At 37.2% G+C, this 26,391-nt stretch overlaps 2 protein-coding genes across 10 annotated transcripts in view; one reads left to right on the top strand and one right to left on the bottom strand.

Moving 5' to 3' along the window:
• eps15l1a (epidermal growth factor receptor pathway substrate 15-like 1a) overlaps nucleotides 1-20,566 on the top strand; it is a 55,102-nt gene extending 34,536 nt beyond the window's left edge. The window contains exons 21-28 of one of the 9 annotated variants that reach the window (XM_058759438.1): nucleotides 6,316-6,452; nucleotides 6,536-6,596; nucleotides 7,839-7,921; nucleotides 8,102-8,192; nucleotides 10,818-11,023; nucleotides 14,108-14,124; nucleotides 15,085-19,597; nucleotides 19,759-20,561. In XM_058759438.1, coding sequence (XP_058615421.1) covers nucleotides 6,316-6,452; nucleotides 6,536-6,596; nucleotides 7,839-7,921; nucleotides 8,102-8,192; nucleotides 10,818-11,023; nucleotides 14,108-14,124; nucleotides 15,085-15,154 — 665 coding nt within the window. In that variant the 3' untranslated portion in view covers nucleotides 15,155-19,597; nucleotides 19,759-20,561. Of the gene's footprint in view, nucleotides 1-6,315; nucleotides 6,453-6,535; nucleotides 6,597-7,838; nucleotides 7,922-8,101; nucleotides 8,193-10,817; nucleotides 11,024-14,107; nucleotides 14,125-15,084 lie in introns of all 9 variants that reach the window. The other 8 variants (XM_058759435.1, XM_058759434.1, XM_058759432.1 and 5 more) reach the window with 8 other exon arrangements.
• An 851-nt stretch (nucleotides 20,567-21,417) lies between these two features.
• klf2a (Kruppel like factor 2a) lies at nucleotides 21,418-24,134 on the bottom strand. The gene is made up of 3 exons (XM_058759442.1): nucleotides 23,770-24,134; nucleotides 22,477-23,386; nucleotides 21,418-22,350 (listed from the first exon to the last, which is right to left on the bottom strand). The coding sequence occupies exons 1-3, from the start codon at nucleotides 23,839-23,841 to the stop codon at nucleotides 22,175-22,177; spliced, it is 1,158 nt and encodes a 385-aa protein (XP_058615425.1). The 5' UTR covers nucleotides 23,842-24,134; the 3' UTR covers nucleotides 21,418-22,174.
• Between the last annotated feature and the right edge of the window lie 2,257 nt (nucleotides 24,135-26,391).

The raw sequence follows: 26,391 nt of genomic DNA, 5'->3' as shown, positions 1-26,391 counted from the left end.
ATGCGGGATTTCATATGTCTTGCACTGAGGAGAGGCTTCCGTCGGGCCACTCTGCCATAAAGCCCCGACTGGTGGAGGGTTGCAGTGATGGTTGACTTTCTACAACTTTCTCCCATCTCCCGACTGCATCTCTGGAGCTCAGCCACAGTGATCTTTGGGTTCTTCTTTACCTCTCTCACCAAGGCTCTTCTCCCCCGATAGCTCAGTTTGGCCGGACGGCCAGCTCTAGGAAGGGTTCTGGTCATCCCAAACGTCTTCCATTTAAGGATTATGGAGGCCACTGTGCTCTTAGGAACCTTAAGTGCAGCAGAAATTTTTTTGTAACCTTGGCCAGATCTGTGCCTTGCCACAATTCTGTCTCTGAGCTCTTCAGGCAGTTCCTTTGACCTCATGATTCTCATTTGCTCTGACATGCACTGTGAGCTGTAAGGTCTTATATAGACAGGTGTGTGGCTTTCCTAATTAAGTCCAGTCAGTATAATCAAACACAGCTGGACTCAAATGAAGGTGTAGAACCATCTCAAGGATGATCAGAAGAAATGGACAGCACCTGAGTTAAATATATGAGTGTCACAGCAAAGGGTCTGAATACTTAGGACCTTGTGATATTTCAGTTTTTCTTTTTTAATAAATCTGCAAAAATGTCAACAATTCTGTGTTTTTCTGTCAATATGGGGTGCTGTGTGTACATTAATGAGGAAAAAAAATGAACTTAAATGATTTTAGCAAATGGCTACAATATAACAAAGAGTGAAAACTTTAAGCGGAATACTGAATATTTTCCGTACCCACTGTATATGTATGTGTATATATATATATACAGTATCTCACAGAAGTGAGTACACCCCTCACATTTTTGTAAATATTTTATTATATCTTTTCATGTGACAACACTGAAGAAATGACACTTTGCTACAATGTAAAGTAGTGAGTGTACAGCTTGTATAACAGTGTAAATTTGCTGTCCCCTCAAAATAACTCCACACACGGCCATTAATGTCTAAACTGCTGGCCACAAAAATGAGTACACCCCTAAGTGAAAATGTCCAAATTGGGCCCAAAGTGTCAATATTTTGTGTGGCCACCATTATTTTCCAGCACTGCCTTAACCCTCTTGGTCATGGAGTTCAGCAGAGCTTCACAGGTTGCCACTGGAGTCCTCTTCCACTCCTCCATGACGACATCACGGAGCTGGTGGATGTTAGAGACATTGCGCTCCTCCACCTTCCGTTTGAAGATGCCCCACAGATGCTCAATAGGGTTTAGGTCTGGAGACATGCTTGGCTAGTCCATCACGTTTACCCTCAGCTTCTTTAGCAAGGCAGTGGTCGTCTTGGAGGTGTGTTTGGAGTCGTTATCATGTTGGAATACTGCTCTGCGGCCCAGTCTCCGAAGGGAGGGGATCATGCTCTGCTTCAGTATGTCACAGTACATGTTGGCATTCATGGTTCCCTCAATGAACTGTAGCTCCCCAGTGCCGGCAGCACTCATGCAGCCCCAGACCATGACACTCCCACCACCATGCTTGACTGTTGGCAAGACACACTTGCCGCCACACGCTTGACACCATCTGAACCAAATAAGTTTATCTTGGTCTCATCAGACCACAGGACATGGTTCCAGTAATCCATGTCCTTAGCCTGCTTGTCTTCAGAAAACTGTTTGCGGGCTTTCTTGTGCATCATCTTTAGAAGAGGCTTCCTTCTGGGAGGACAGCCATGCAGACCAACTTGATGCAGTGTGTGGCGTATGGTCTGAGCACTGACAGGCTGACCCCCCACCCCTTCAACCTCTGCAGCAATGCTGGCAGCACTCATCTATTTCCCAAGCACAACCTCTGGATATGACGCTGAGCACGTGCACTCAACTTCTTTGGTCGACCATGGCAAGGCCTGTTCTGAGTGGAACCTGTCCTGTTAAACCGCTTTATGGTCTTGGCCACAGTGCTGCAGCTCAGTTTCAGGGTCTTGGCAATCTTCTTATAGCCTATGCCGTCTTTATGTAGAGCAACAATTTTTTTTTTCAGATCCTCAGAGAGTTATTTGCCATGAGGTGCCATGTTAAACTTCCAGTGACCAGTATGAGAGAGTGAGAATGAGAATGAGCTTTATTGGCCAGGTATGTTTACACATATGAGGAATTTGTTATAGTGACAGAAGCTCTACAGTGCAACAGAAAGACAGCAACAGGACGGGACACAGATAAAAAAGAATAATATACAAATATACAAATAAGCAATGTACAAAATAGCAGAAAAACACAATATATAATATAGACAGTTATGTGTGTACAGGTCTAATATGTGCAAATTTGAAATGAAAAAAATAAGTATGTGTGGTAAATAAATAATGTATGATAGTGTTGTGTGTTTCACGTTTAATGTCAAGTGTTCATGAGATGGATTGCTTGGGGGAAGAAACTGTTTCTGTGTCTGGTCGTTCTGGTGCTCAGAGCTCTGTAGCGTGGACCAGACGGTAACAGTTCAAAAAGGGAGTGTGCTGGATGTGAGGGGTCCAGAGTGATTTTGCCAGACCTTTTGTTCACTCTGGATAAGTACAGTTCTTGGAGAGTGAGAGCGATAACACCAAATTTAACACACCTGCTCCCCATTCACACCTGAGACCTTGTAACACTAATGAGTCACATGACACCGGGGAGAGAAAATGGCTAATTGGCCCAATTTGGACATTTTCACTTAGGGGTGTACTCACTTTTGTGGCCAGCAGTTTAGACATTAGTGGCTGTGTGTTGAGTTATTTTGAGGGGACAGCAACTGTTTACACTGTTATACAAGCTGTACACTCACTACTTTACATTGTGGCAAAGTGTCATTTCTTCAGTGTTGTCACATGAAAAGATATAATAAAATATTTACAAAAATGTGAGGGGTGTACTCACTTCTAGTGTTGTCACGGTACCAAAATTTCAGTATTCGGTACCAATACCAGTGAAAATCCACGGTTCTCGTTACCAATTTCGGTACCAAAACAAAACGCAAAAACATGCTAATTAAAAAACATTATTTTTATGAATAAAATTAAACAAAAATAAACTGTACAAAAATCAGTGCCATTCATTATGCTTATTTAAAATTGTTTCAAGTTTTTCCACAAGTAACAAGTATGAAAAAAATTAAACAAGTTTCACCCAAAAGTTTATCATATTTCTGCTGCTGCTAAAAAACATTGGTACACTGTTGTCTTTTTTAGGGTTTGTTGGTGCTTCATGATCTTCCTCAGCCTGCAGCTGTAAAAGGAAAATATAATATACTTAAGTAAAGAAATGGGCTGACCAAAGTCTGACCAAATGCAACATTAGATTATTGACAACAGCTAAAATATAACATTGCAGTAAATAACAAACTTCAACTTTTATGATACATTTAGATACGATTATATTTTAAGACAAGTGTATATCAAATAGAAGGAAACTGTATTATTAAAAACACTTTGCAATAAGATTCCATTTGTTAGATAACATGACCTATCAATAAACAACAGTTATATAGCAATTATTCTTCTTGGGGTTTATTTCAAAATTTACTAATACATAAAATCAAAAGTTCAATCTGTTAAAATTATTTAATGAACAATGAACAAACATGAATGGTCAAGTGTTTTAATTAAATAACATTCATCAATGTAACAATATATTGTTCACTCACTGTAATTTGGTGATAGATAATAACATGAAGTCATGTCAATGAATGGTATCTTATTGTAAAGTCTATACAGGAGATAAAATTTGACTGTACTTTCTTTTAATCCAAACTGTGTACATATTTAATTTGAAAGGGCTTTCAAAACCTGCTAGAGTCACCCAGCCGAGAATAACAACTAAGTTAGCTGAAAAAATCCCAGAACTGCTTTTCTGATGGACTGATTTGACATAACACCGTTAACCATTTGTACATTCTCTAACACACATATTTTAGATTCACAATTCATTTAAAAGCCTCTGGTGTGCAAAAATAGTAAATACCATCACGTCCTCCTGTTTTTTTTACCCTAATAAAAGTTATAAGAGCATTAAATAATTAATAAAGAAACTTCATTCTAATGCTCATTATATTAGCGTTAGCCGCGCTTATGCTAACGATTAACTCCGCTATAAGGGCAATGTTTATTCAATCCAACATTCAAATTAAAATATGGAATAATAATCATAACAGAAGATCTAAATATTAAATTGAAACTTACCTGCTTGAACTCTTTAATTTGATCCGGGTGTCGGTCTTTAAAGTGTTTTGTTGTGTTTCCTCCTTTTGAGGTCACACTGTCTTAGTGCTTTCATGAAGAGAGCGCATCTGCGCACCTTTCAGATAGCGCAGCAAGAACCGGGTTGACCGGGTACTCTGTACCACTGGTACTTAAAGAAACCTGGTACCGTGACGTTTTCATTTTTTTAGTACCGACTTGGTACCGAAGTACCGGGTCTTTTGACAACACTACTCACTTCTGTGAGATATATATATATATATATATATATATATATATATATATATATATATATATATATATATATATATAATATAAAATGTAAGAATATAAATGTATGTACATGTATGTGTGTGTATTTATATATAAATAATAAATATACACAGTACACGTGTATATATATATTATGTAAACAAAAACTTTTATTTTGGATGCGATTAATCGCAATTAATCGTCTGACGGCACTAATAAATAAATAAACAAATATATATATATATATATATATTAGTGCTGTCAATCGATTAAAATTTTTTATCGCGTTAATCACAGTCATGGACTGTGATTAATCATGATTAATCACAAATTTAAAATACTGGGATTTACCTGTAAATGTGTTGAAAAAGAAATGCATGAAACTAGTTTAAGGAAACAGAACCTTTCACACTTCCGCCAGGTATGAGACATAATCCTTATTATTCTTTTATCATTATTCTTTTGTTTTTATTTAGCCATTATCAGCCTTTATACTGGCAATAAAACGTTTACCAAGCCACATCGCTTCAATCCCAGTATACGTTTACCCAACTATTATCAAAAGTATTTCTAAATAAATAAATACAAAAAAAAACATTTTCTTGCGACCTTATGTGAAGTATTATGACAAAATGTATTATGAAGAAAATTGGACCTGTTCTGCAGCTGCATTAGAGCTAACATTAGCATCATGCTACATAAGACAATTTATGAGATTAATAGTACACTTTTACTCAGAACTCACTTCAAACCACCATCGAGTGTTTGTAATAACTTCCTTTTACGATCACATGTGGAATTTGGTCGTTTACTGTTGTTAAAATATGCTATTTATAGCCTTTTATATCGCTGCACAAATTAGCATTTCAGATGTACACATTCAATCTCAAGAAAATCGCATACAGACCATATCTATCGTAATCGTGTGTTTATTATCTTATATAATCTATAGTGGCTGTTGTCATGTTTATTACTGCTGCTCTGCTGAAACTCACGTTGTTTGTGATGTTACAACCGCCTCTCCGTTCTTAAGTTGCCAGGTATACATTCCAAGTATAATACACATTACTAAAAGGATCTATTTTAATTTTTATTTGTCTATATACACTTTGAGCAGCCACGGTACATTATAAAAGTAGCCCAAAAACCGCAACCCACAGCTCTGTATTTTTTTCCCGCAACTGTATTTTCAAAATAGCCCACTGCCCTGGCAGCACTGTGCTGTACCGTCATCACACAATGATAAATAACCTTCTGCGCTGCGATGACGGGAAGAAGTTAGGGTCAAACCTTATCAAACGATTAATCTGCGTTAAAACAAATTAACGCGTTAAATGTTTTTGATTAATCGCATGTGTTAACGTTGACACCCCTAATATATATTATTATTATTATTATTATTATTATTATATAAATATATATATTTTTATTTTTATTTTTTAATATATGGCTTAAATGAATATTTAAGCCATATGTACCAGTAAATTGCATTATATAAATATATATGCTAATATAAATTGAATTTAATTATGAATGCATTGTGAAATGCTTCTCATTATTAATGGATATAAAGGTTCCCCCATGAGAAAATGTTTACAATGGCAATATTTCATTTCAGTTTTTCATTAAAGACACAACAGTTCTTGCCCAAACTTCATGGTATTTAAACATCATGTTCAGTTACCTTGGCACAGTTCCCTCTTGGTAATAAATGAGGCTTTCAGTTCCCCATCTCTCATAAAATTGGGCTAAAGATAGCTACATGATAAAATGATATAATGTAAATGATGGTATTCAAATTCAAGACTTTCAAGTGACAGTTACATTAATCTGTAAAATATTTTAGATCCTTTCGGTGGAGACCCTTTCAAAGAGACTGACCCGTTTAGGACCTCTTCTGAAGATTTCTTCAAGAAACCCTCTAAGCCAGACCCCTTCAGCAACGCCGATCCTTTTAGCAAAAGTGCCACACTTCCCTCAAAGGTACCTAGAAAACCAACAACATCACATTATTCCCCTTATTCTCTGACTTGTTTCTCAACTATTTCTTTTCTTTTGTCTTGTAGAGTCATCATTTTTCAAGTAATGACCCCTTCAGCTCCACCAGCCCCAAACCAAAAGGCCAAGGTTTGCCGTTTGCATGCGTCTCTCACTTATTTAGCTGAATCATAACATCTCTGCCACTCCCTTTCTTTGAAGATGCTGTGCAAAGATCGGCTTCTTCATCTCTGCATGCAACAGAACTTGAACCTCTGAAACTGATCTGGTATCAGCTGAAAATGCCTCGTTTCCCTCACAAACGCCTTAAGGGACATGCTTAGGGTGCATTACACAACTCAAGCGAGATAATACTTTCACACCTTGTGCCCAGTGGCGACACTTGAGTCTTTTTTTCCAAAGGCCACTCAGAGAGCAGATTGAGAAAACACGTGTGAAGAAGCTGTCAAAAGAGTTCCCATGCTGTACGTCCGCTCGCAGGCCCCTTTGGCTGCCTGAACGATGTGAAATCCCTCTGCTGTTTTAGTAAACAGTTAATGCAGCATTCGGTTGCAGCTTTGTTGAACACTGAGGCGATGCCAGGAAATGCTCAACACTTTTTTTTTTTTTTCAAACCTGTGGGTTGAAGGCAAAATAACAAAGACAACAAAGCAAATTGATGCTTTACATTTTTGTTTTGACTTTTTGAAATGGAAAATTCATACTCCTGTTTGATTGCTTCAGTATGCATTTTATTTGATCTTATTACTATTGTGATTAAGGCCCATGAAGGATATATTTCACTATATTTAGTGACTATAAAATAAATTTAATGTATTTATTAAAAGTGGTCAAATGAGTACTTCAGTGATTATTGACCATAATATTATTTTAAATAAATAAAGATAATTCTATTTATTTATTGATTATTGATTATTTTGTTTAGTAAAATTTAAAATAAGTCAATAAAAGTAGCCACATAAGTAATTCACAAACCCTTTAAATTTGTATAAATAAAATTGATTGGTACTTTAAATGAAAACATTTTATTTTCAAATTTGTTATAAAATAGATTACAATTTTGTATTAAAATCAAAAATAAGTTAGTAGAAGTCGCTAAATTAAAAACCTCAGTGACCCTTAATCTTTATATTATTTTGAATTACTAAATAAAATAAAAGTTTTATATTTAAAGTACCATTGTGATCAAGTATCACTATTGCAAAATATTTTTTAATTCTTTAACTGACAGAGAAAAGATGGAACTGAATATAAGATATAAATTTTAATACGAGAATTACGCTTATGATATAATCTCTAAACATTTCAAAATGTCTAACAGTTTTTCCATATTCTTGACTTGTAATACTTGTTTTTCTCTGCCAATTCCAGATTTCTTCGGTACTTTGGACCCATTCGGAAGCAGTTCATTCGGCAGCAACAGCGGATTTGCAGACTTCAGCCAAATGTCAAAGGTAGTAAACACCTTTTACTTTTGCGTCTTAAGCATAGTGGAACTTTACTTTCTCACACTTTTGCAACATGACATTTGTAAGATGTGGTTTTGATTGATGTCCCACTAGAAATTTGCGCGGTTTGCGCCTTGTGTCTGATAATGGCCCACCGCTTCTCCTTTCTGCTGCGATTTAATTTAGGGCTTTGTAGATGACCCCTTCAGCCGAAAACAAGACATGCCAGCTCTCCCGCCCAAGAAAAGCATACCACCACGACCCAAACCACCCAGTGGTAAGCATTTAACCATTTAAGCATTTAATCTCAAGGGCCAAAAACAAACATTGGCCCTTTTCAATTCATATACAACCATATAATGTGTTTAAGCTAGTATTTCAAAGTGTTTCAATAAACAAAACGTAGTCAAAACATGCCATCTAAACAGCCAACATGAAAGACCTGGAGAATGTTGTTTGGGTGGATCTTTCTCTACATTTTTGACACTTGAATTTAAGAAGACAAATCTTCAAAGTGTAGCATCACTACATCTCTTTTAACTAGTTGTTTGTCAGCAGTGAATGCAAAACAGCTTTGAACAAGAAGTTGTTGACCGCAGCTCACAAGTTCATGTTGTAGAAGTCTTTTATTAAGATCAAGAAAACTGAATTCTGACTATCCATGATATCTAAGACTTCCTCCATCAGTTGTCAACAGGAAATTGAGGTATAACCTTGATACGTTTGCTTAAGCTTTTTACATTTTGTTTTGTTTTTTAATGCACGATGGCACAGTCCATCCAACTCCAAAATGGTGCACAAGCAAACCTGAATGGCAGATAAATTTGTCACTTGGAGAAAACGAAACCAGCGCTGTTTCCTCTCAGCAGTAGGCAGTTGGAGGAAAAGGCGAATCTGTGCAACTCACTCTTTTTATTTTTTCAGAAATGTTTTTTTCATCCTAGAAAACAAGGGAGCACTTTCCTGGTGTAACCGAGGTTTAAAATTTGGTGTGGAGGTTAGAGAAGTATAGGTTTGTTCGGTGCACTCAGGATGGTATTGCTAACATGCTTCAATGATCTGCGGTTAGCCTGCACTGCCAGCATCGTGTGCTGATCTACACACCCCTCCCCACTTCCTGTGAGTGTGTGTGTGTGTTTAGACACTTTAGTGGGTAGTGTGGCCTGACTGCCACAACTTTTCACTTTATTTCATGTTTTACTCTTCTTCTCCTTTCAAAAACACATTTTGAACGTTGTAAGTGGAGTTAAACTATGTGTATCCTATAGTATGTTCATTTTTTAGCAGTTACGTGTATAATGGCAATAAGTTTACAGATTAAATAAAATTGAAAAATAACATTAAAAAATACGCAGTATTTTGCTAATGTATACGTTTCGTCTGGGAAGACTAGAATTCTAAAACCCAAACTAAAATTAATTTGTTGTAAAATTGAAAATTCATTCATTTTTGTTAAAGTAAATCATTAAAGAGCGCGGCTTGTTTATGACCTCTTTCCCTCAGCAGGGTGGAGTCTTTTTGCGGTTTAGTATTCCGTTTACTGACAGAAAGAAACTGATTGCTGGTCTGGTATAAATAACAGCCCTATTGAACATGCGGTTAACACCTTTAGAGGAACCAGCAACCAGTTTAAAGTTCTCACGAGTAAGTGAATGCCAGTCTCGGCAAATGGTGCAAGAGAGGAGGAAAAAATAAATGTGCATAAGCATTTTTTTAAGCCGAAAGTCCTTGCTGGTTTGTGATTACTTTACTTTTCTTGCGCAAATTTCTATGACAAGCAAATTGCTTGTGCAAGGACTCTGCTTTCCGATAAATCAATAGCAACGTGTGAGCTGTATTTAGTGCTCTTGTTGGGTGTGTGTAGAAAGAGACAGAAAGATCAGTGTCGTTTTGAATTGAGACCGAGTTACCGCATCATACACGCTTGAACCACTGTGGGTTTTGGTTGAACGGAAGGATATGTGCAAATGACGATTGTTTGATTTTTAATTATTTAGTATTATTATATAAATTATATATATATATATATATATATATATATATATATATATATATATATATATAATTTATTACAAAGAATTACATTATTGTTCAAAAGTTTGTCGTTGGAAAGATTTTTGTTGTTGTCTTATACTCACCAAGGCTGCATTTATGTTTTTAAAAGTACAGTAAAAACAACGCAATTATGAAATATTATTACAATTTAAAATAACAATTTTCTATTTTCTTGTATTTTTAAATGTAATTTATTCCTGTGATGCAAAGCTAAATTTTCAGCAGTCGTTACTCCAGTTTTCAGTGTCACATGATCCTTCAGAAATCATTCTAATATGCTGATTTGCTGTTCAATAAATTTTGCTACTTAATATTTTTGTGGAAATTGACATTTTTTTCAGGATTCTTTGAATACAAAGTTCAAAAGAACAACATTTAGCCAATTTGAAAGCTTTTGTAACATTATAAATGTCTTTAGTACCACTTTTGATTTAATGCATTCTTGATTAATGCGTTTTTTCCAAAAATATTAATGTTATATATTATATTATTAATTATGCTTTTTTTTTAAATGTTAATATGTCTTAAAATCTTCACACATTTATACATTATATGATGCTTGAACACTGATTTTCTTTTGTTTTTGTTAAATGGGTGGGGTGTTGAGGTGTAGTGGTTAAAGATCTGGCTTGGTAACCAAAAGGTTATAGGTTCAAACCTCATAAATGAGGTTTTTTTAGTGAGCTACCGCTATATGTTTTCTAATATTATTTAGTAAATAAAGCAATTAGAATTCATTAGTTATTATAAAGTTATACAGGACCAATATATTTTCATTTAGCTTAACAAAAATGATACAAAACTGCTGGCTTAGACACTTAAAATGAAAACTGCTGTTTTTCAACAGGTAAAAGCACTCCAGTAAACGTGCCCGGATCCGCTGATTCGGCCAAGACGAGCGATCCCTTCCAGCCCTTCAGTGCTGATCCCGCTGATCCGTTTCAGAGTAAAAAGGGGGTGGGAGACCCGTTTAGTGGCAAAGACCCATTTGCTCCATCTGCCTCAAGTAAAGCCTCTAAAGACTCTTCATTGGGTTTTGCAGACTTCAGCTCTGTAAGTTGAGCTTAGTGATACTCTTCTCTTGTCCGGTCCACTTGTTTCTTTCCAAAATCGAAAAATAAACCAACCAGCAAACCAAAAAAAGTGCTTTCTAGCGATCATCAGTGAGGTTTCCTAGAGCAGACCGCACCATTGGCTTCTGTATCGCTCAGTCTGTCGCCTTGTGCCGGCTACTCATTTATTTTCCTCCATGTCTGCAGTCCATCTATCTGTGATTAACTCACCAACGCACAGAATTCTGGATAATAAGCCCTAATCAAGCAGCCAGACATCATCTCTATCTCTTTCAGTGACTCAAATACAGTTTTTTGTGGTGCACATGGCTATGATATCATCTGTCGTTTTGCTCAGCATTTGCATGGGCTTGTGGGAAGAGGAGCGGTCACACTTAGTAATACCAAGCGCTCTCGGCTAAGCTAATGTAGCTTCTTGCTGTTCTTCTGTGACTTCTTTATTAGCTTTTATGCAAATGTCTTGTTTTTCAAAGAAACACTATTCAGACTGCAATTGTCATTCAAAAGCAGTCAAAGTAAGGTCTTGGTTTGAACGTACTTCAAATCAATATGAGTTACTGTATAGTTTATGCTAATTTTAGTTTGGTGGTAAAGATGTAGTATTTTGCAAAAACCTGTGCACAACGAGGTTAGAAATCATAAAGCAAATTATCAGATGATATTTTTCTGTTTACTTGTAAATGTAAGTGACCTACAAAAAAACGCAAGTGTTCAGCGTTACGATGTGCTCAATATCAGTAATTTTGCTTCTTATCTAATGGAAACGCAAGTTTTCTCGCAACCCAGAAGTTTGTTATCGTAAAATGTTGGTGTTTATGCTAAAATGTATGTTATGTCAGTATTTTTTTCTTAATCGTCTGCAAAGTAGACAATCTGACTCCTAAAAAAAAAATATTTTTCGTCAGCATCACAAATATTTGTTCGCTCAAACAAAACGTCAGTGTTTAAAGTATAATCAATGTGCCCTCTGTCAGTATTTTCACTATATGGACAAGAGTGTGGGCCTTCTGATTGGCCTGTGACGAGAAATGTTCATTTTGTTAACACGAAAGTTCGTTAGCTTGAACAAGACGTCAGTGTTTTTTGTTATTGATGTGTCTGATGTCAGTATTGTCCCTTTGTCTGCAAAATGAACCATCTGATTGGCTCCTATAAGTGAAACATCCATTTTCTTGCATCCCAAAATTTGTTTTGCTTAAACATCCGTGTTTGTAGTATAATCAAAGTTCATAATATCAGTATTTTCGTCTCAAATCTAGCTAGTTTTTTTAAACACAAACATCTGTGTTTGTTTAAACAAAATGTCTATTATGTATATTTTCACCTTATTGTCCACAAAGTTGGACTGTCATTGATAGTTTCTGAAAATAAATGTAAATTTTCTTGTATCTCGATTTTTTTACTTAAAAAACGTCAGTGTTTCTAATATAATTAAAATTCGGAATATCAGTATTTTCGTCTCAAATGTTGTTCATTTGAACAAAAGTCAATGTTTATTATTTAACCAATGTGTCTATTGTCAGTATTTTAGCCTCATTGTCCGCAAAGATGCCCGTTTGATTGTTTCCTAACAGAAGCATAAGTTTTCATGGATTTTGAAAGTTTGTTCGCTTAAACATTTTTTTTTTTTTTAGTATAATCAAAGTTGACAATATCAGTATTTGCACCTTATGATCCTGCAGCATGGATCATCTGATTGACAACTACAAGAAACGTAAGTTTCGTAAACATCCCGAACGTTCGTTCACTCAAACAAAAACATCAGTATTTTATAGAATTACCCATGTTAAAGAATCCTAACTTTCTTGAAAGTGCTTTTGTTAGTTCGTTCTTTCTTTCATCAACAACTCGTCCTTGTTATGAACTCTTTCTAAATTAGCTCTGGTTCTCACCGTTCTCTTATCAGTCATCAGGTCATATTTCAAGAAGTGTGGGAAGCTTGTATTGACACATCTACCGTGTGGTAGTGGAACAAGTATAATCATCATCTTGATCTTATCTCAAACAATGTTTTTTCAGCTCACTTAAACCTTGATCCTCGTGTTTGAAATCGCACAGAAGGTTTAATAAACTTGTTTACTAAAGGACTAGAACTGAAGTCAAAGTAGTCAGAAAAATGGCTGCGAGGTCCCGTTTCAAAGTCGATTGGGGCGATCGTTTGACGTGGGAAGTGTCAGTATCACTACTCAGCTCTCAGGCTGTTGTTTTCCTCAGCATGGGATCACTCTGCGCTCCATTCTGCAAATGCGCTTGATCCTAGAGCCACAATGTAGCATCATCTTCATCTTCCCTGCCTCCTGTCCTTAGTATCGCTGTGTGTGACTTAGGTGCAATAGACCTGCTAAACCATCTCTGATTTATGTGACCAAAAACTCAACGGAAGAATGAAAATTGCATCGTTTACAATGAAAAAATATACCAATGGTATTATAACCATTGTATCTTCAAAAAAAAAAAAAAAAAAAAGATTACGATGGATTACTACAAAGAAAATGGCTGCAAAAAAATTGGCATTTTAACAGACTCGTCTGGAATATTTTTTAAGTTCTACATTTTTTTTTTTTTACTTTGTATTAAACCGTTTATTTAAAACAAATTATAATTAAGTTGTAGCTGTAGTTGATGCATGTGATATTACAAAGAAATGGAAAAATAACAAATTTCGAAAACTCTGTTTGAACCCCGTTCTGAGGCCTTTAGGGTGGTCTAGCAATGCTCTCATTCACCTGTAGTCAACTTATTAGTGTGCATGTTATGTTGCATATATTGTGCCTATATATCACTGTACACGATTTGAAGCTCTCAATTGAAAATGCTTTGTAATGTCTTTTCCTTCTGTCATATCTTGCTGCACGAGATCAATGCATGTTCATTTTCCTGTCCATGACATCATTCGCTATTAACGACCAATTAAAAAGGTCCATCATGTGTCATCAGTGGTAGTGGTCTGTTGGTGTCCAATCAGCATTTGTGTGCGTGTGTGTGCAAGTTCGGTGGATGGTTGCGTGGTAGTTTGGTGTAAATCTCTTTTGTGTTTTTTTTGTAATCCATTCCTCTCTTGCAGGAACTGAGCGAATTAAGGTAAGATCTGTCTGAAAATGTTGTGAATCTTTCTTGTCTTTTGCCATTTTGCAATCACAAATGAAGGTCACTGAATAATTTGACAGAAAACGTACACGTGCAAGATCAATCTATACACTTTTAACCTTTGTGCTGTGCTGAAAATCCTTTAATTTGGTGTTCCCATTCAAAAATGTCCGGCGTTTTAAAAACTGCTTGTAAATTTCCCATTATGCTCTATTATCTCTAAATCTTGGATTCAGTCTTTTTGTCAACTTGTTTCTTTCAGTTAGCACAGGTTTTGTACTTCTTTTTAGAGCTGATTTATTGTAGGCTTGATTGAACCGAAATTGAATCCAATATTTGGTAATAATTTAGCATAACAAGAAATTTCTATGCAATTTTTTGTAGGCCAGTCATTTTTGCTATACCAAAAAGTACAAAAATGATTTTTCGTTATGTACTGTGTGAGCAGTTCAATAACTTTCAATAACTAAAAAAAGGTCAAAATAACCAGAACACAACGCAAGGGTTAATTTGATTTTATTTAATGTTCAACCTCTTGTTAGCAGATATTGAGAAAATTGATTTCGGTGTTGTCACCAACACTGAACAGATTCACAGAAATTCACAAAAAGTTTCAAATGGTCTTCCATTGATTGGATAAACAGACGCTCACTTTATTGGTTGATTCAACGTCAAATGGATTGGTGCCGCTAATGGCACAGAAATGACACACTTAATGTTTTTTGATGCCTTTTTTGGTAAAATGTGGCAAAGATTTATTATTTGTGTAGCTGTTTGTATATGCAAATACGTGTCTGTCTATCATTTTAGTACATTTAAACTTGATTTCTTAAGCAAAGCACTGTACCGATCAGTTCAGACCACAGCTTGACCACAGTGATTCACACCATTGTGCAATCCCCAATTTGGGACAAATGGCTCTTAACGTGGCGTGTTCCTGTTTTTCCGGCCCAGTTTGGGAATGAAGCCCAGCAGATGGAGTGGGCGAAGCGGGAAAGTGAGAGAGCAGAACGAGAGCGGCTGAAGAGACTCCGCCAGCAGGAGCAGGAAGACCTGGAACTGGCCATCGCACTCAGCAAGGCCGAGATGTCCAACGCCTGACCACCTTCCCCTCAGATCCACCCTTCTGTACACTACAGCGACGATTGTGTGTGTGCGTGATGGACCGAGATAAAATACATGCAAGACCGTTAAACCTCTGTCCTTTTGTGTTCATGTGCAGGAGGGCGGCCTATGGTTTGTGAATCAGCTAATTCACTTCACATGCACTGCATTAACCTCTCAGATGGACTATATCGTTTATTTAAAGTGTATTTTTTTGTGTAAATGTGCATCAACAGAGCCATGGACATTTGAAGACCGTTATCGGTCTCTGCAGATCATTATCTCCACTGGTTGGGAAAAAAGGGACAGAGAAACCGCTAAGAAAGTTGCGTTTAGATCCCAGGTAGAGTCGAACCAGAAACTTGAATTACCGACGCTACACTCCCTACCTTGAGCCCTTGAGCAAGGCACTTAATTCCAGGTTTCTTCCTGAATTCAATTGCTGTAAGCGTACTGTGAGTCGATTTGGATAAAGAGCATCTGCTAAATAATAACTTTTACTGGCTCTGGCTGTAGTCAGTATGGTACACACTGGAATTACAGCAGCGCCTGTAGACTAAACGTCTGTAGGGAGCTCTTGACATGACGTAAAGCTGAACGAACGGCAGTGTGGTTCTAGAAGTGGCGTTTTAAAGAGCTGTTTGATTCAGAAGTTAACTTGTTTTTTTTGTTTTTTTATTTCACAGTATTGTTCAGAGAAGAAGGTTAAGCAAAGGTTCTACAACTGCACTGATTTAATTTATTTTTTTCCCCATGTTAAACGCTGGTTGACACCACTGCAGGACTCAACAGTAAGGATATTTTTTTCCTGGCCCCATTTTATTTGTTAGAAATATTTTCTTTAAAACATTTTCTCTCGTTATATCGATCGTCCTATGTTGTTTATCTTTTTTTTTGTTTTGTTTTATCTATCATTCATTCTATGTATTGTTCTATCAATTGTTTGTGCTATATCATGTATCTATCGCTCGTTCATTCGTTTGTTTGTTCATTCTTTTGTTCTATCTATTGTTTGTTATTTTTATTGTTCATTCTGTCGTTTGTTTTTTTATTGTTTGTTCTATCGTTCGTTTCTATCCTTCATTCGTTCATTCTATCTGTCAATTGTTCCATCAGTCGTTCACTGTGGATTGATGTACATGATCAACAAATCTTGAACATCAGTCTTGTTCAAATCTTGAGATTTTCAGTGGCCTCAAGCACATTCATACTTGTTATCTTTTGAGCCAACCTTATTGTTGAGTTCTGCACTGTGGTATAAAATTTGTTTGCATAAACGAAGCGCCTACACGAGGGAATTGATAAATATCTAAATTTTTTACTATTTAGATTTTCATTTTTAATTTGTTACTAATTTTGTATCTGCATAATCTGTGGACCTGAAAGCACAATCCTGCGGTTGTGCTATTTAGTAATATCACTTTTGTTTGAACCTGTAAATAGGCCCGGATGGAATGTGTTAAACTTTCTCTCGCATTTTCAGTTATTTTCAATGCAAATAACAGATTTAATGTGTTAAAATGTTAAACAGAGTCGGGATTACTAAACGCCTGTTGGTCGCTGAAAGCACAATCTATATAATTTAACGCGGCAACGTGAACTTTGTGAATTCAGGCGCAGTAGATGCTTTTTAAAAACAGGCATTTGCTGTTGACGTTTATTGTTTGCTTAGCCCTAATTTTTAGTCAGTATTAAATTTGACTTGAACGTTTTGGTAATGGTACTTCCTGGCACATTTCAAACCTGTTTTTGTATGATTTAATTATCGCACTACATAACAATACACAAGTTTTTTTTTAATTTTTATGTACCTTCTGCTGTTTTTTTAAACAGTAGATTCTTTTTCTGGTACTATTATCAGTTTTTATCCATGATCTGTATTCACTAATCCAACCTTGGATCATTGGAATAGCTGTTGTGGTCTGTCATTACAGGTAAAATTGTCCTACGCAATGATTGATGATCACCTCCAACATTATGGACACAAATTTTGTGTAATGTTAAGACAGACATCTGTGACATATCCCAGTACACTGCTAACTTTCAGCTATGTCATCTTTCTGTCACTTTTTTTTAGTTTGTTCCCTTTTTTTTTCTTTGTTTCCAATCAGCTTATGTTGTTTTGACCGCAAATAGCTGCTCGACACTTTTTGGTCATGTTAGTGTCACACTAAACAGTGTTACTTATTTAAAATATGTCAAATGTATTAGATGGAGCCTAGCTCACACGGAAACTCATGCGGTGGTTCTTGAACCAGTTTATGCGATTCCAGCACTACACTAATCTTCAGTCAGTTAAGCGTTTTAACAAAACTGATTGTCTTTAGTACTGGAATCGAAAGCTTTTGTGTCCCAGACACAGATAATGTCAATTTCTGGCCTATGTAGTGTTTTATGCTGTAACGTAAGTCGGGAATGGGCTTAGTTCATGTGTAGGAGTCTTGGGTCTTGGCATTTCTGCCTTTTACTCTGACAAAAATAACAAACTGAACATATTTCGCAAACGTTTTGTTAGCGCTCCTGTTATGCTGTATTTGTCCTCTATACCTCCATTGTGCAATAGTTTGTTTATTTTATTTGTTGTAATACCTGTAAATTAATTTCATGTTTTCATATCCTGTTTTATTATCCATATTTTTGTCTTTTTTATTAATTAAAGTGTTGTTGTTTTTTAGTTACTGCCATAATTTTGGGAATACATCCCATAAAACTTAAGCTGAATGCATTCCTTTTTGGCCTGCCTTTAACCCTCGCCTGTGTAGATAAGACAGATATTAACCAGATAGAGAAATGCATAAGAGTATACATAAACCATGTATATTATGTGTTATATTTGTCCTATGAAACTGAGTAACTGCACATGTGTAACTCGAAACATTTTAAGGATTTCAGACTGCATTGATAGTGATTTAGTGATGCTTGGATTCCTTTTGGAAATGTTCATGCTCCGTATGTTGTCCCTTGATTTAACAGAATAAACAAAAGATAACATTTCAGACGCACATATACGTCACTCTTCTATTCGATTCACATGTGTTTGTCAAGAAAAGAAAAACTTTTAATTTGTGTAATCTCTAACACAGTAACCCCAAAATGCATTTGGACACTTAAATGTGTGTGAATGTCACTGCATTAGATCAAACCAAATGACTTTATTTAAAAAAAAAAAAAAGGGTTTTGTCTGTTTTTTGTTTGGTTTGCTTTTAGTTTTTGTTTGGTTTTAGTTTGTTTGATTTGGTGAACTATAAACTGTGAGCTAGATGTTTTTAGTATATTTAATTTTTTGGCTGTATTTGTTAGTGTCCAAAGTAATTTTGCATGCTTAGCTTAATATAACTTTTGTGAAACATGTATATAGTTTGTGTTTCTGATGTGTACTTGAGGGAAACTGACTTGGGATCACTGTATTTTGGGGTTAAGTTGTGTTTTGTTTTCTCAGTAGGCCTAAGATGCAAAAGTAGGCCAAGTTCTTGTGTGATACTGCATATTAAATTGCTTTAATGTAGCTACTAAAATCGCAAATCCAAACTTCTAGTTTCTTGAGGGCATCCTTGAAGCTCAATGGAACTTTGTGAAAACTGTATCCTGAAACACAAGCGAACCTGCGTGTGGAATGTTAACCGTAACAGGAAATTCCGAGATTGGTATTTACTTAGTTTGTGTGCTAGTGAACTTTGGGAATCAAAACTATGGAAATGGGCCAAAGAGCCTTCCAGATTGGACTCCCAATGTTTTTTCCACATGCTTCAATAGTTATTTTCCTCTTTTTCTAATGTTTTTTATGAATGCTTGACGGTACTAATGACCAGTGTACACAAAACATCTTTAACCCTGGTGAATGTCTTAACACTTTCCTTACATATGCAGGGGGTTCTTGGGAATAGGGGCTGCATGTCAAGTGAGACGATCCAGGTGTGCCAATAATGCTCTATTGTGTTTTTCCAGAGCAAGGTGAGTATGTTAAATGCAACACACATGTACATGTTGAAGGTCTGGATGGGGTCATTAGCGTCACACTGGTAACAAGATCCTCTGTGTGTGCTCACTTGGTTGATTGGATTCGAGGGGACCCTTTCACGGACTTGAGCGTATTGACAGCTGGCTGGGAAAAGTTGGCCCGCTCCTGCGGCGAGAATTGCTCGGAACGGGTATTGATTTAAATCAGCGTGTTGACTAATCGGACCTCGATCTGTTCGTGAAGAGCTCCAGACGTGAGCGACCCGAGCTGGATTTTGTGTATTTAATCAGCTGGGCCTGGGCCGGGGCCGGGAAACAAGGGCTCTCCACCGAGTAATGCTGCCCTGGGGATGTTGCGGTGCACTGACGGACACTCTTCTGCACTCCACCAGGACCGTCAGTAGAGGTATGCTGGGAAATGTAAGCCAGATGGCCACTTTACATTATGTTGTCACACAAATGTGGTTTTCCATCAGCCATTGGGATTCTCATTTTTCAGTCTTTGTTTTGTTGGTGCAGAGGTGATTTGGAGGAACTGACATGTGATGTTATTGCCTCCCAATGCAGGGATTTGCCTGGATTTTGATGGTTTTTCCCAAGTTGGTGCAAATGATAATAAACATCATGTCCTGACGTTGTGCTCCATGGGAAGTATCATTATGAAAATGTTTGGACATGTTGGGAAGTCACAGTATGCAGCAAGTATTCCCGTGCAAGTCCAGCAGGTGGCAAACTCTTCCCATGACATTCCCAAGCTTTCCAAAGAAAAACACATGAACATTTTGGCCACTATGAAGGGCTTGATTTTGTTTTGATTGAAGCAGCTACATGGATGGACCACAAGATCCTGGGTGATATTACAAACTTCCAAGTTATGTCCCATTATAATCTCAAATTGTTCATTAAGTGAATAAAACAATTAAAAAAAATAATTCATCAGGTGCGGCTATAATGGTTGATCCCAGAATAGGAAGGACTTCCATTAGTATCTCTGTTTAGTGGGTAAACGGATACTTGTTTTGAAGAGAATTCAGGGCTTTTTCCATCTAAGGTGACTTATGGATTGTATTTAAAAGCGTTTTGCTGCCGGCATGAGGAATACCCTCAAGACAATAACAATATCATAGCACGCTTCCAAAAATGTAAAAGAGTCCTGATTTAATCTTTCCGCATGAAATCTGAGGAGCCTTCTGGCTTGAAGCCAGACAATTAACACAATCCTAAATGCATCATTGGTGTCATTATCAGCTTCTCATGTAGGTTAAAACCATTTGTGAATAGTGTCAAGTCTCTGGCATCTCAAGGGATGTGACTTTTGCAGTGGACACATGAAGTTCATCAGAGGATTAGGGAATTGTTGTAATTAGAAACGGCATGTATTTGCCTGGTGATTTATCAACTATACAGCAACTCCGAAAAGTGATCTGAGACTAACCTGAAAGTGATATGAAAATGTTTTTCTTACTTCACAAAGCCATCCATTGGCACAGTTTTAGTTCCTCATTTCCTCAAAATAGACCATGCGGTGAATACCTTTCAAACAAGTGAACGGTATAATATTTCCATACCATTGCACAGGGCCCAGAAAAACACTAGAGAAAGGTCTTAAGAGTATTATCATGCAATACCAAGGTGAGCTTTGTTTTCCGGACTAGTCTCACACCATTAGACCCATTACTGGATGGGATTGCTGTTTCGTGACCTGAATACACCAACTGGATGCACCTTGTTAGGAGATGGATGTGTAAAAACTTACAAGAGTTACAAGTGTCCTGTGTTTTTAATAGAGTTTCATGCAAAACTAACATTTGGTGCCAAGTAGTCTTGAGCTCTTGATATGTCTGTTTATCTACTTGACTTTACAGCACCCGTAAAGTTTAAATTCTCACCCCAACTGTAAAAAGAAATTCAAAGCAGAGCCTTCACCCCTTTAGATATCCCACATCTTCCGTTGTTTTTCCAAAGCCACTCTCTCTTTAACTGTGGTGTAGCCCTCTGCCCAGACATGGCTATATTCAGTCTCAACAATTATGTAAATGTAATGTTTGTATTTATAGGTCTAGCCACAGCTCTCTGGCATGGTAATATTGCAGCTGGGAAAGATTGCGATCTCCCTCTAGGCCCATAACATCTACCCTTGGGCGATACCACTGAGATCTTGTCTAAGGGGGTTCAAAAAGAGTGATTGGCATGCTGACATAGTGAACAAAGCGACAAACACAAATGTTTATATCTCAATTAAGTTTAATATGTACATTAAGTACAATATTTACAGTGTATAAATTATGTACATAAAATGTTTGGTCCAGAACAACTCACATAGCCCTTATCATGTCATCCAAACATGGGACAGTCTGCAATTCACGTTAACAGCATACAAATTGTACGAATACGTTAGAAAAAAGAAACAAAACAAAACCATAAGACCCTGATTTTTAAAATGTTTATGTCGATAAATGCACAAATTACTTCAAACATTCAGTTAACGCCCTTTTGTTAACTTTTAAGGCAGTTTTGAAAGAGAAAAACATTGTCTTATAAAGCTTATTTAGTTTCTTGAAACAATAACATACTTTTTTTTTTTTTTTTAAATGCCAAGAGTATTTATGGCACTCGTGAGATGTATACATGTATTAAAAGGCACTGTCGCGATGTCCATAGCACATCATGTTAACTTAAACACATTTTACTGTCTGATTCCAGTTCCGTCTTGAGGTTTAGGTCCAGCCTAGCAAGAGTTGAACTTTTGGCATTTGTAAAGCTCTTTTTGGAAAATATATTTAGTTTCTTAAAAAAAAAAAAATCTGTAAAGAGATGAAGGTGTAGAACCAGCTACAATGCAAAAGTCAAGTCAGTTCATGTTTCCTCTTTATCATGCTGACTATGTCCTACTTTAAATAGGGGGTACAGACAAAATGCTTGCTTTGAACATCCGAGATGTTCATTGTTCAGTGCGTTTAGTCCAAATATTCAGAGTCCGTTCCTACATATGGCGTTTCATGTGGAGGGCGAGATGGTCGGACCGGGAGAAGGCGCGCTCGCACAGGTGGCACTGGAAGGGTCGGTGTCCGGTGTGTTTGCGGAAGTGACGGGTCAGTTCATCAGAACGGGCAAACTTCCATCCGCAACCTTCCCAACTGCAATGGTAAGGCTTCTCGCCTAAACAAAGACAAGAAAAAACAAAGTATGTTAATGTTTATTCATTTTCAGCCATCTGTTATAATGTCAACATATTTAAATGTCAAAAAAGCAGATGTTGCTGCAGTAGCATAGATGCTTATTTACCTGTATGCGTTCTGTGGTGCGCCTTCAAGTGAGAACTTTTTGTGTAGGTTTTGCCGCATCCAGAAAAAGTGCAAGTGTGAGTCGCCGTCCGTTTCCTTGGCCAGGTGCGTCGTCCCCTCTTTGGTTTGGCGTCCATCTCCAGAGGAGATGAGGGTGGAGTCAGAAGTACTCTTTGGTTGGCGCTGGGCATCCCAAGTCCGTCGTCGCACATGCTGAAGTGATGCGTGTTTGGGTAAGGCAGCTGCATCTGTGGAGGTGCAGCATGGGGAAACCCCGTGTTGCCTTGGTAACTTTGTGTGAACGTCATGGCATGGCACATCTGCGACTGACAGTCTGTGTTGATGAGCTCCGCGGGGCTCTGCGGCGGAGTCATGCTGCCTGCTCCCTGCGGTGAGTTGGCCAGTCTTGGCTGCTCGTATGACCTCATGCATGCTCCGTTGCCCTCCTGTTTGACTTTGGGAACCATTCCTCTTACAGGTCCATAACTGTCCATGCAGGGCTCCACTTTGATACACTCCGAAATGTCCTGACTGGGGAAGTTAGACCTGACTAGGAATCTTCCCTGGATGTTGTTGGACAGAGACGGTTGGCAGTAGGTGTCTACATCGGACTGCAGAAGCTCTGCCATGAGGCTGGTGGTATACGGTGGAGGTGACGAGTTGATCTCGGGCACTGGGTATGTGGTGGGGGCCACCGTCAGATTGTACATGTTTCTGGATTCTTGCATTCTGTAGTCGCCTCCCATTCCGAGCCCAAGATGATCAGAACCTGCAGTGTTGGCCAGAATAAACTCCAGATCCAGATATTTATCGAGATCCTCATCATCTGTTGTTCTGCTGAGGTTGTCCATGTTTGATATGTCAGCTGTGCAGCTGAGATGCATGGACCTGTCCAGTTCATCCTTCCACCTCTGCAATGAAACAGATTGATTAATCTAACTTTTATTGTTTCATACATTTTTGAAGTTCATCAAAAATCTTTTAGTGCCCCTAGTACAACTATTATCCACCACAAAGACGCTTTTAACTAAGGCTTTTAATCACTAACACTTGTGTAAATCTAAATTTAACATGATAAATAATAACAAAAATTATATTTCCATGGTGTTCTGCGTAAAGCAACTGTTGCTATGGTTTCGACTTCAAATGCGATTTATTTAAATGTAGCGCACTGACAAACTTGGAATATAACTTGAAGTTTGCTAAATAGTTTTAAAACGCAGTTGAAATGTGTGTATAACACACACTTGTAAAAGTAAAGAACTGCATAATAAAACAAAAACGAAATACTCACGTTTTCCCAGCATTTTTCCTTCTGTGCCGAAAATGTGGAAATAGACGGTAAAATTGTTCCACTTAAAGCCATTTCCAGTTGTTCCAGTAAAATAAAAACTTTCAAGATCGGGGACCAGTTGCAATCCCTCCAAGAAACTTGTTGTAGTGCACTACAACTCGGTTTCTGCTTTCTCACTCTTATGTTTCACACTCATGCAGCAAGTATGAGTGGTGGAAGACCTTAAGATCTTATAAATATCACGGCAGTAGAAGCTGGACCAATTGTACGAAGCGGAGGAAATACGCACTATCCGTCCCTAATTTTAGCCCCGGTATATAGCTGCTGCTCTCCGGCGTGTGCGCCTTTCGTCTTGGATGGTGAGAGCGCACGGCTCTTCTTTAAATCACCGGAGTCACTCCACGCCCCCTCAGTAAAAACGAGTTAAACGAGTACAACATGATGCGAGAGATCCCTCCTCTCTCTCTCTCTCTCCAGCCTTTGAGGAGAAAAAAAAGAGAGAAGAATGGGAGAAAAATACACATCATTAACACGTTGTTTAAATATGAAAATTATCCATACCAATTGCGCGCGCCACTAGGAGCCCTCGAGACGCGTATAGGAAAGGGGATTATTGTATCGGGCGTGATTGCATTTTAATAATGTAAAATATGCTGGCTCAAGAGCAGATAACATAGTTTGAGTTTGGTAGATTAAAGTATTAAATTAACCCATTGAATTCCGTTTTTCCCAAATACGTGAGCACAGCACGTAAAATCATTACAGTAAGCCTTTTGTTTTCCAGCTGCTTACAAATGTGACCACTGGCACTGACATGTTTACATGTGGTAATGATTTATATCAAAAGAAAGCGTATTAATAAAAGAACGTTTAAATATTATACATATCACACATTGTTTATGGAGATTTGACACAAACATCTTTCCAAGGGGCAAACTAGAATCAAACAGCTGTGGTTATGTGACTATTTTTACACTTTTAACAGCTTTTTGTAAAACACATCAACCTTTTAGACCCTCTAAACTACATTTTGTTCACAAATGTAAGTTTAAGAAGCATAAGTGATACAGCATGTGCACTGTATTACACTGTACTCTTTGAAGTTGTGACGTAAGCAAGTAAGATGTTATGTTGCACCTGCAGCCAAAGCCACAACTTTATCAGATTTGCATGTCATTAGACCGAAACATTAACAATAACACAACTTTTGGCGCTATTTAACACCCTCGCAGGCTCCAAATGTATCTGTAGTATCAAGCTCTTAACAAAACACATGCCATTAAGCTCTTAAAACCCCTTTCATTTGCAAATAGAGGTGAGGAGGCTGGGATTTACTCCCTCCAATAGCAGGTATCAGGGCAATTACTGCACTAGTTTATGAATAGCTATTTCTAGCTTGCAGCAAATTGCAAGGTCCAGTCACCCACAATGCAGTGCAAAAGAAAACGTAAAATTGCAATTTGTGTGAAATTACATCACTTTACTATTTTTGAATGTAAAAAATAACACGCAAATGGTGAGAGAGTACTGCACGAGAGTTCAAGCGAGGTGTCAGTTGGGTACACTGCGAACCGTTCAAACCAGAAATGAATGCCATTCCTCGAACGTACCAATGTGTGTTGTGACTATGTTTACTCTTTGATCTACTCCTTTGCACCTTTCCAAGAATCAAAGGATATACCTCAATTTAGAAGTACAGTATGTTATTTGGGCACGGAAAATGTTGACGAGGAATGTCAGAAAAGGGTGTGTTTATTGTACTGTACAACTAGTTCTCCCCTTAGGGCTCCATGGATCACACATTAATATGTCAGTTTCTAATTGTGCTCTGATCATGCTTTTACGACACACCCTCACATTCCACCTTTACAGGTACAAGCCTATATTCTGTGCTGTTCCACTGATTAAATACACTCTTAAAAATAAAAATAATGGCTCCAGAAGTGGGGGGTTTTGCAGCAACACTATAGAAAGAGCATTTTGGTTTCTACCAAGAACCTTTCAGTGAATAGTTTTTAAATTAACCATTTATTCTAAGTGTGAAGAACATTATAATAATCTGAAGAACCTTTGTCTTCTATGAAGAATCTTTTGCACTTTGGAAAGGTTCTTTGGATGTCAAATGTTCTTAATGGAAGCATGGATGCCAATAAAGAACCTTTATAGAACTTATTTATAGTTCCCAAACTGTTCTGACGAAAAAATGTAGAGTAATACCTCTTGATTTTGGGGGGTTTTGCAGTGACGCCATAGAAGAACCATTTTGGTCTTCACAAAGAACATTTCAGTCAACAGTTCTTAAAAGAACCATTTTTGTTTTCTTGGTGAGAAGACCAATTTAATAATCTGAACAACCATTTTCCACTTTGAAGAACCTCTGTAATTGAAAGGTTCTATGGATGTTAAAGGTTCTTCATGAAGACAGTCAGTGAGCAGTTCCGAAAAGAAACTCTTTTCTTTTTTTTCTTTCTTTTTTTTTTTTTTTAATCTGAAGAAACTTATTTTCAGCTTTAAAGAAAGTTTTATGCAATGAAAAAAAAAAAGGTTCTATGGATGTTAAAGGTATTTATGAGAAAATCAACGCGAAGAAGTATTTTTAAAAGTGTATAGATGCTTATTTAC

This window comes from Onychostoma macrolepis, chromosome 22, assembly GCF_012432095.1.
Source record: "Onychostoma macrolepis isolate SWU-2019 chromosome 22, ASM1243209v1, whole genome shotgun sequence".
Taxonomy (NCBI): Eukaryota; Metazoa; Chordata; class Actinopteri; order Cypriniformes; family Cyprinidae; genus Onychostoma; species Onychostoma macrolepis.
Note: the sequence above shows the minus strand (reverse complement) of the source record. Positions and strands in the feature narration are given on the sequence as shown.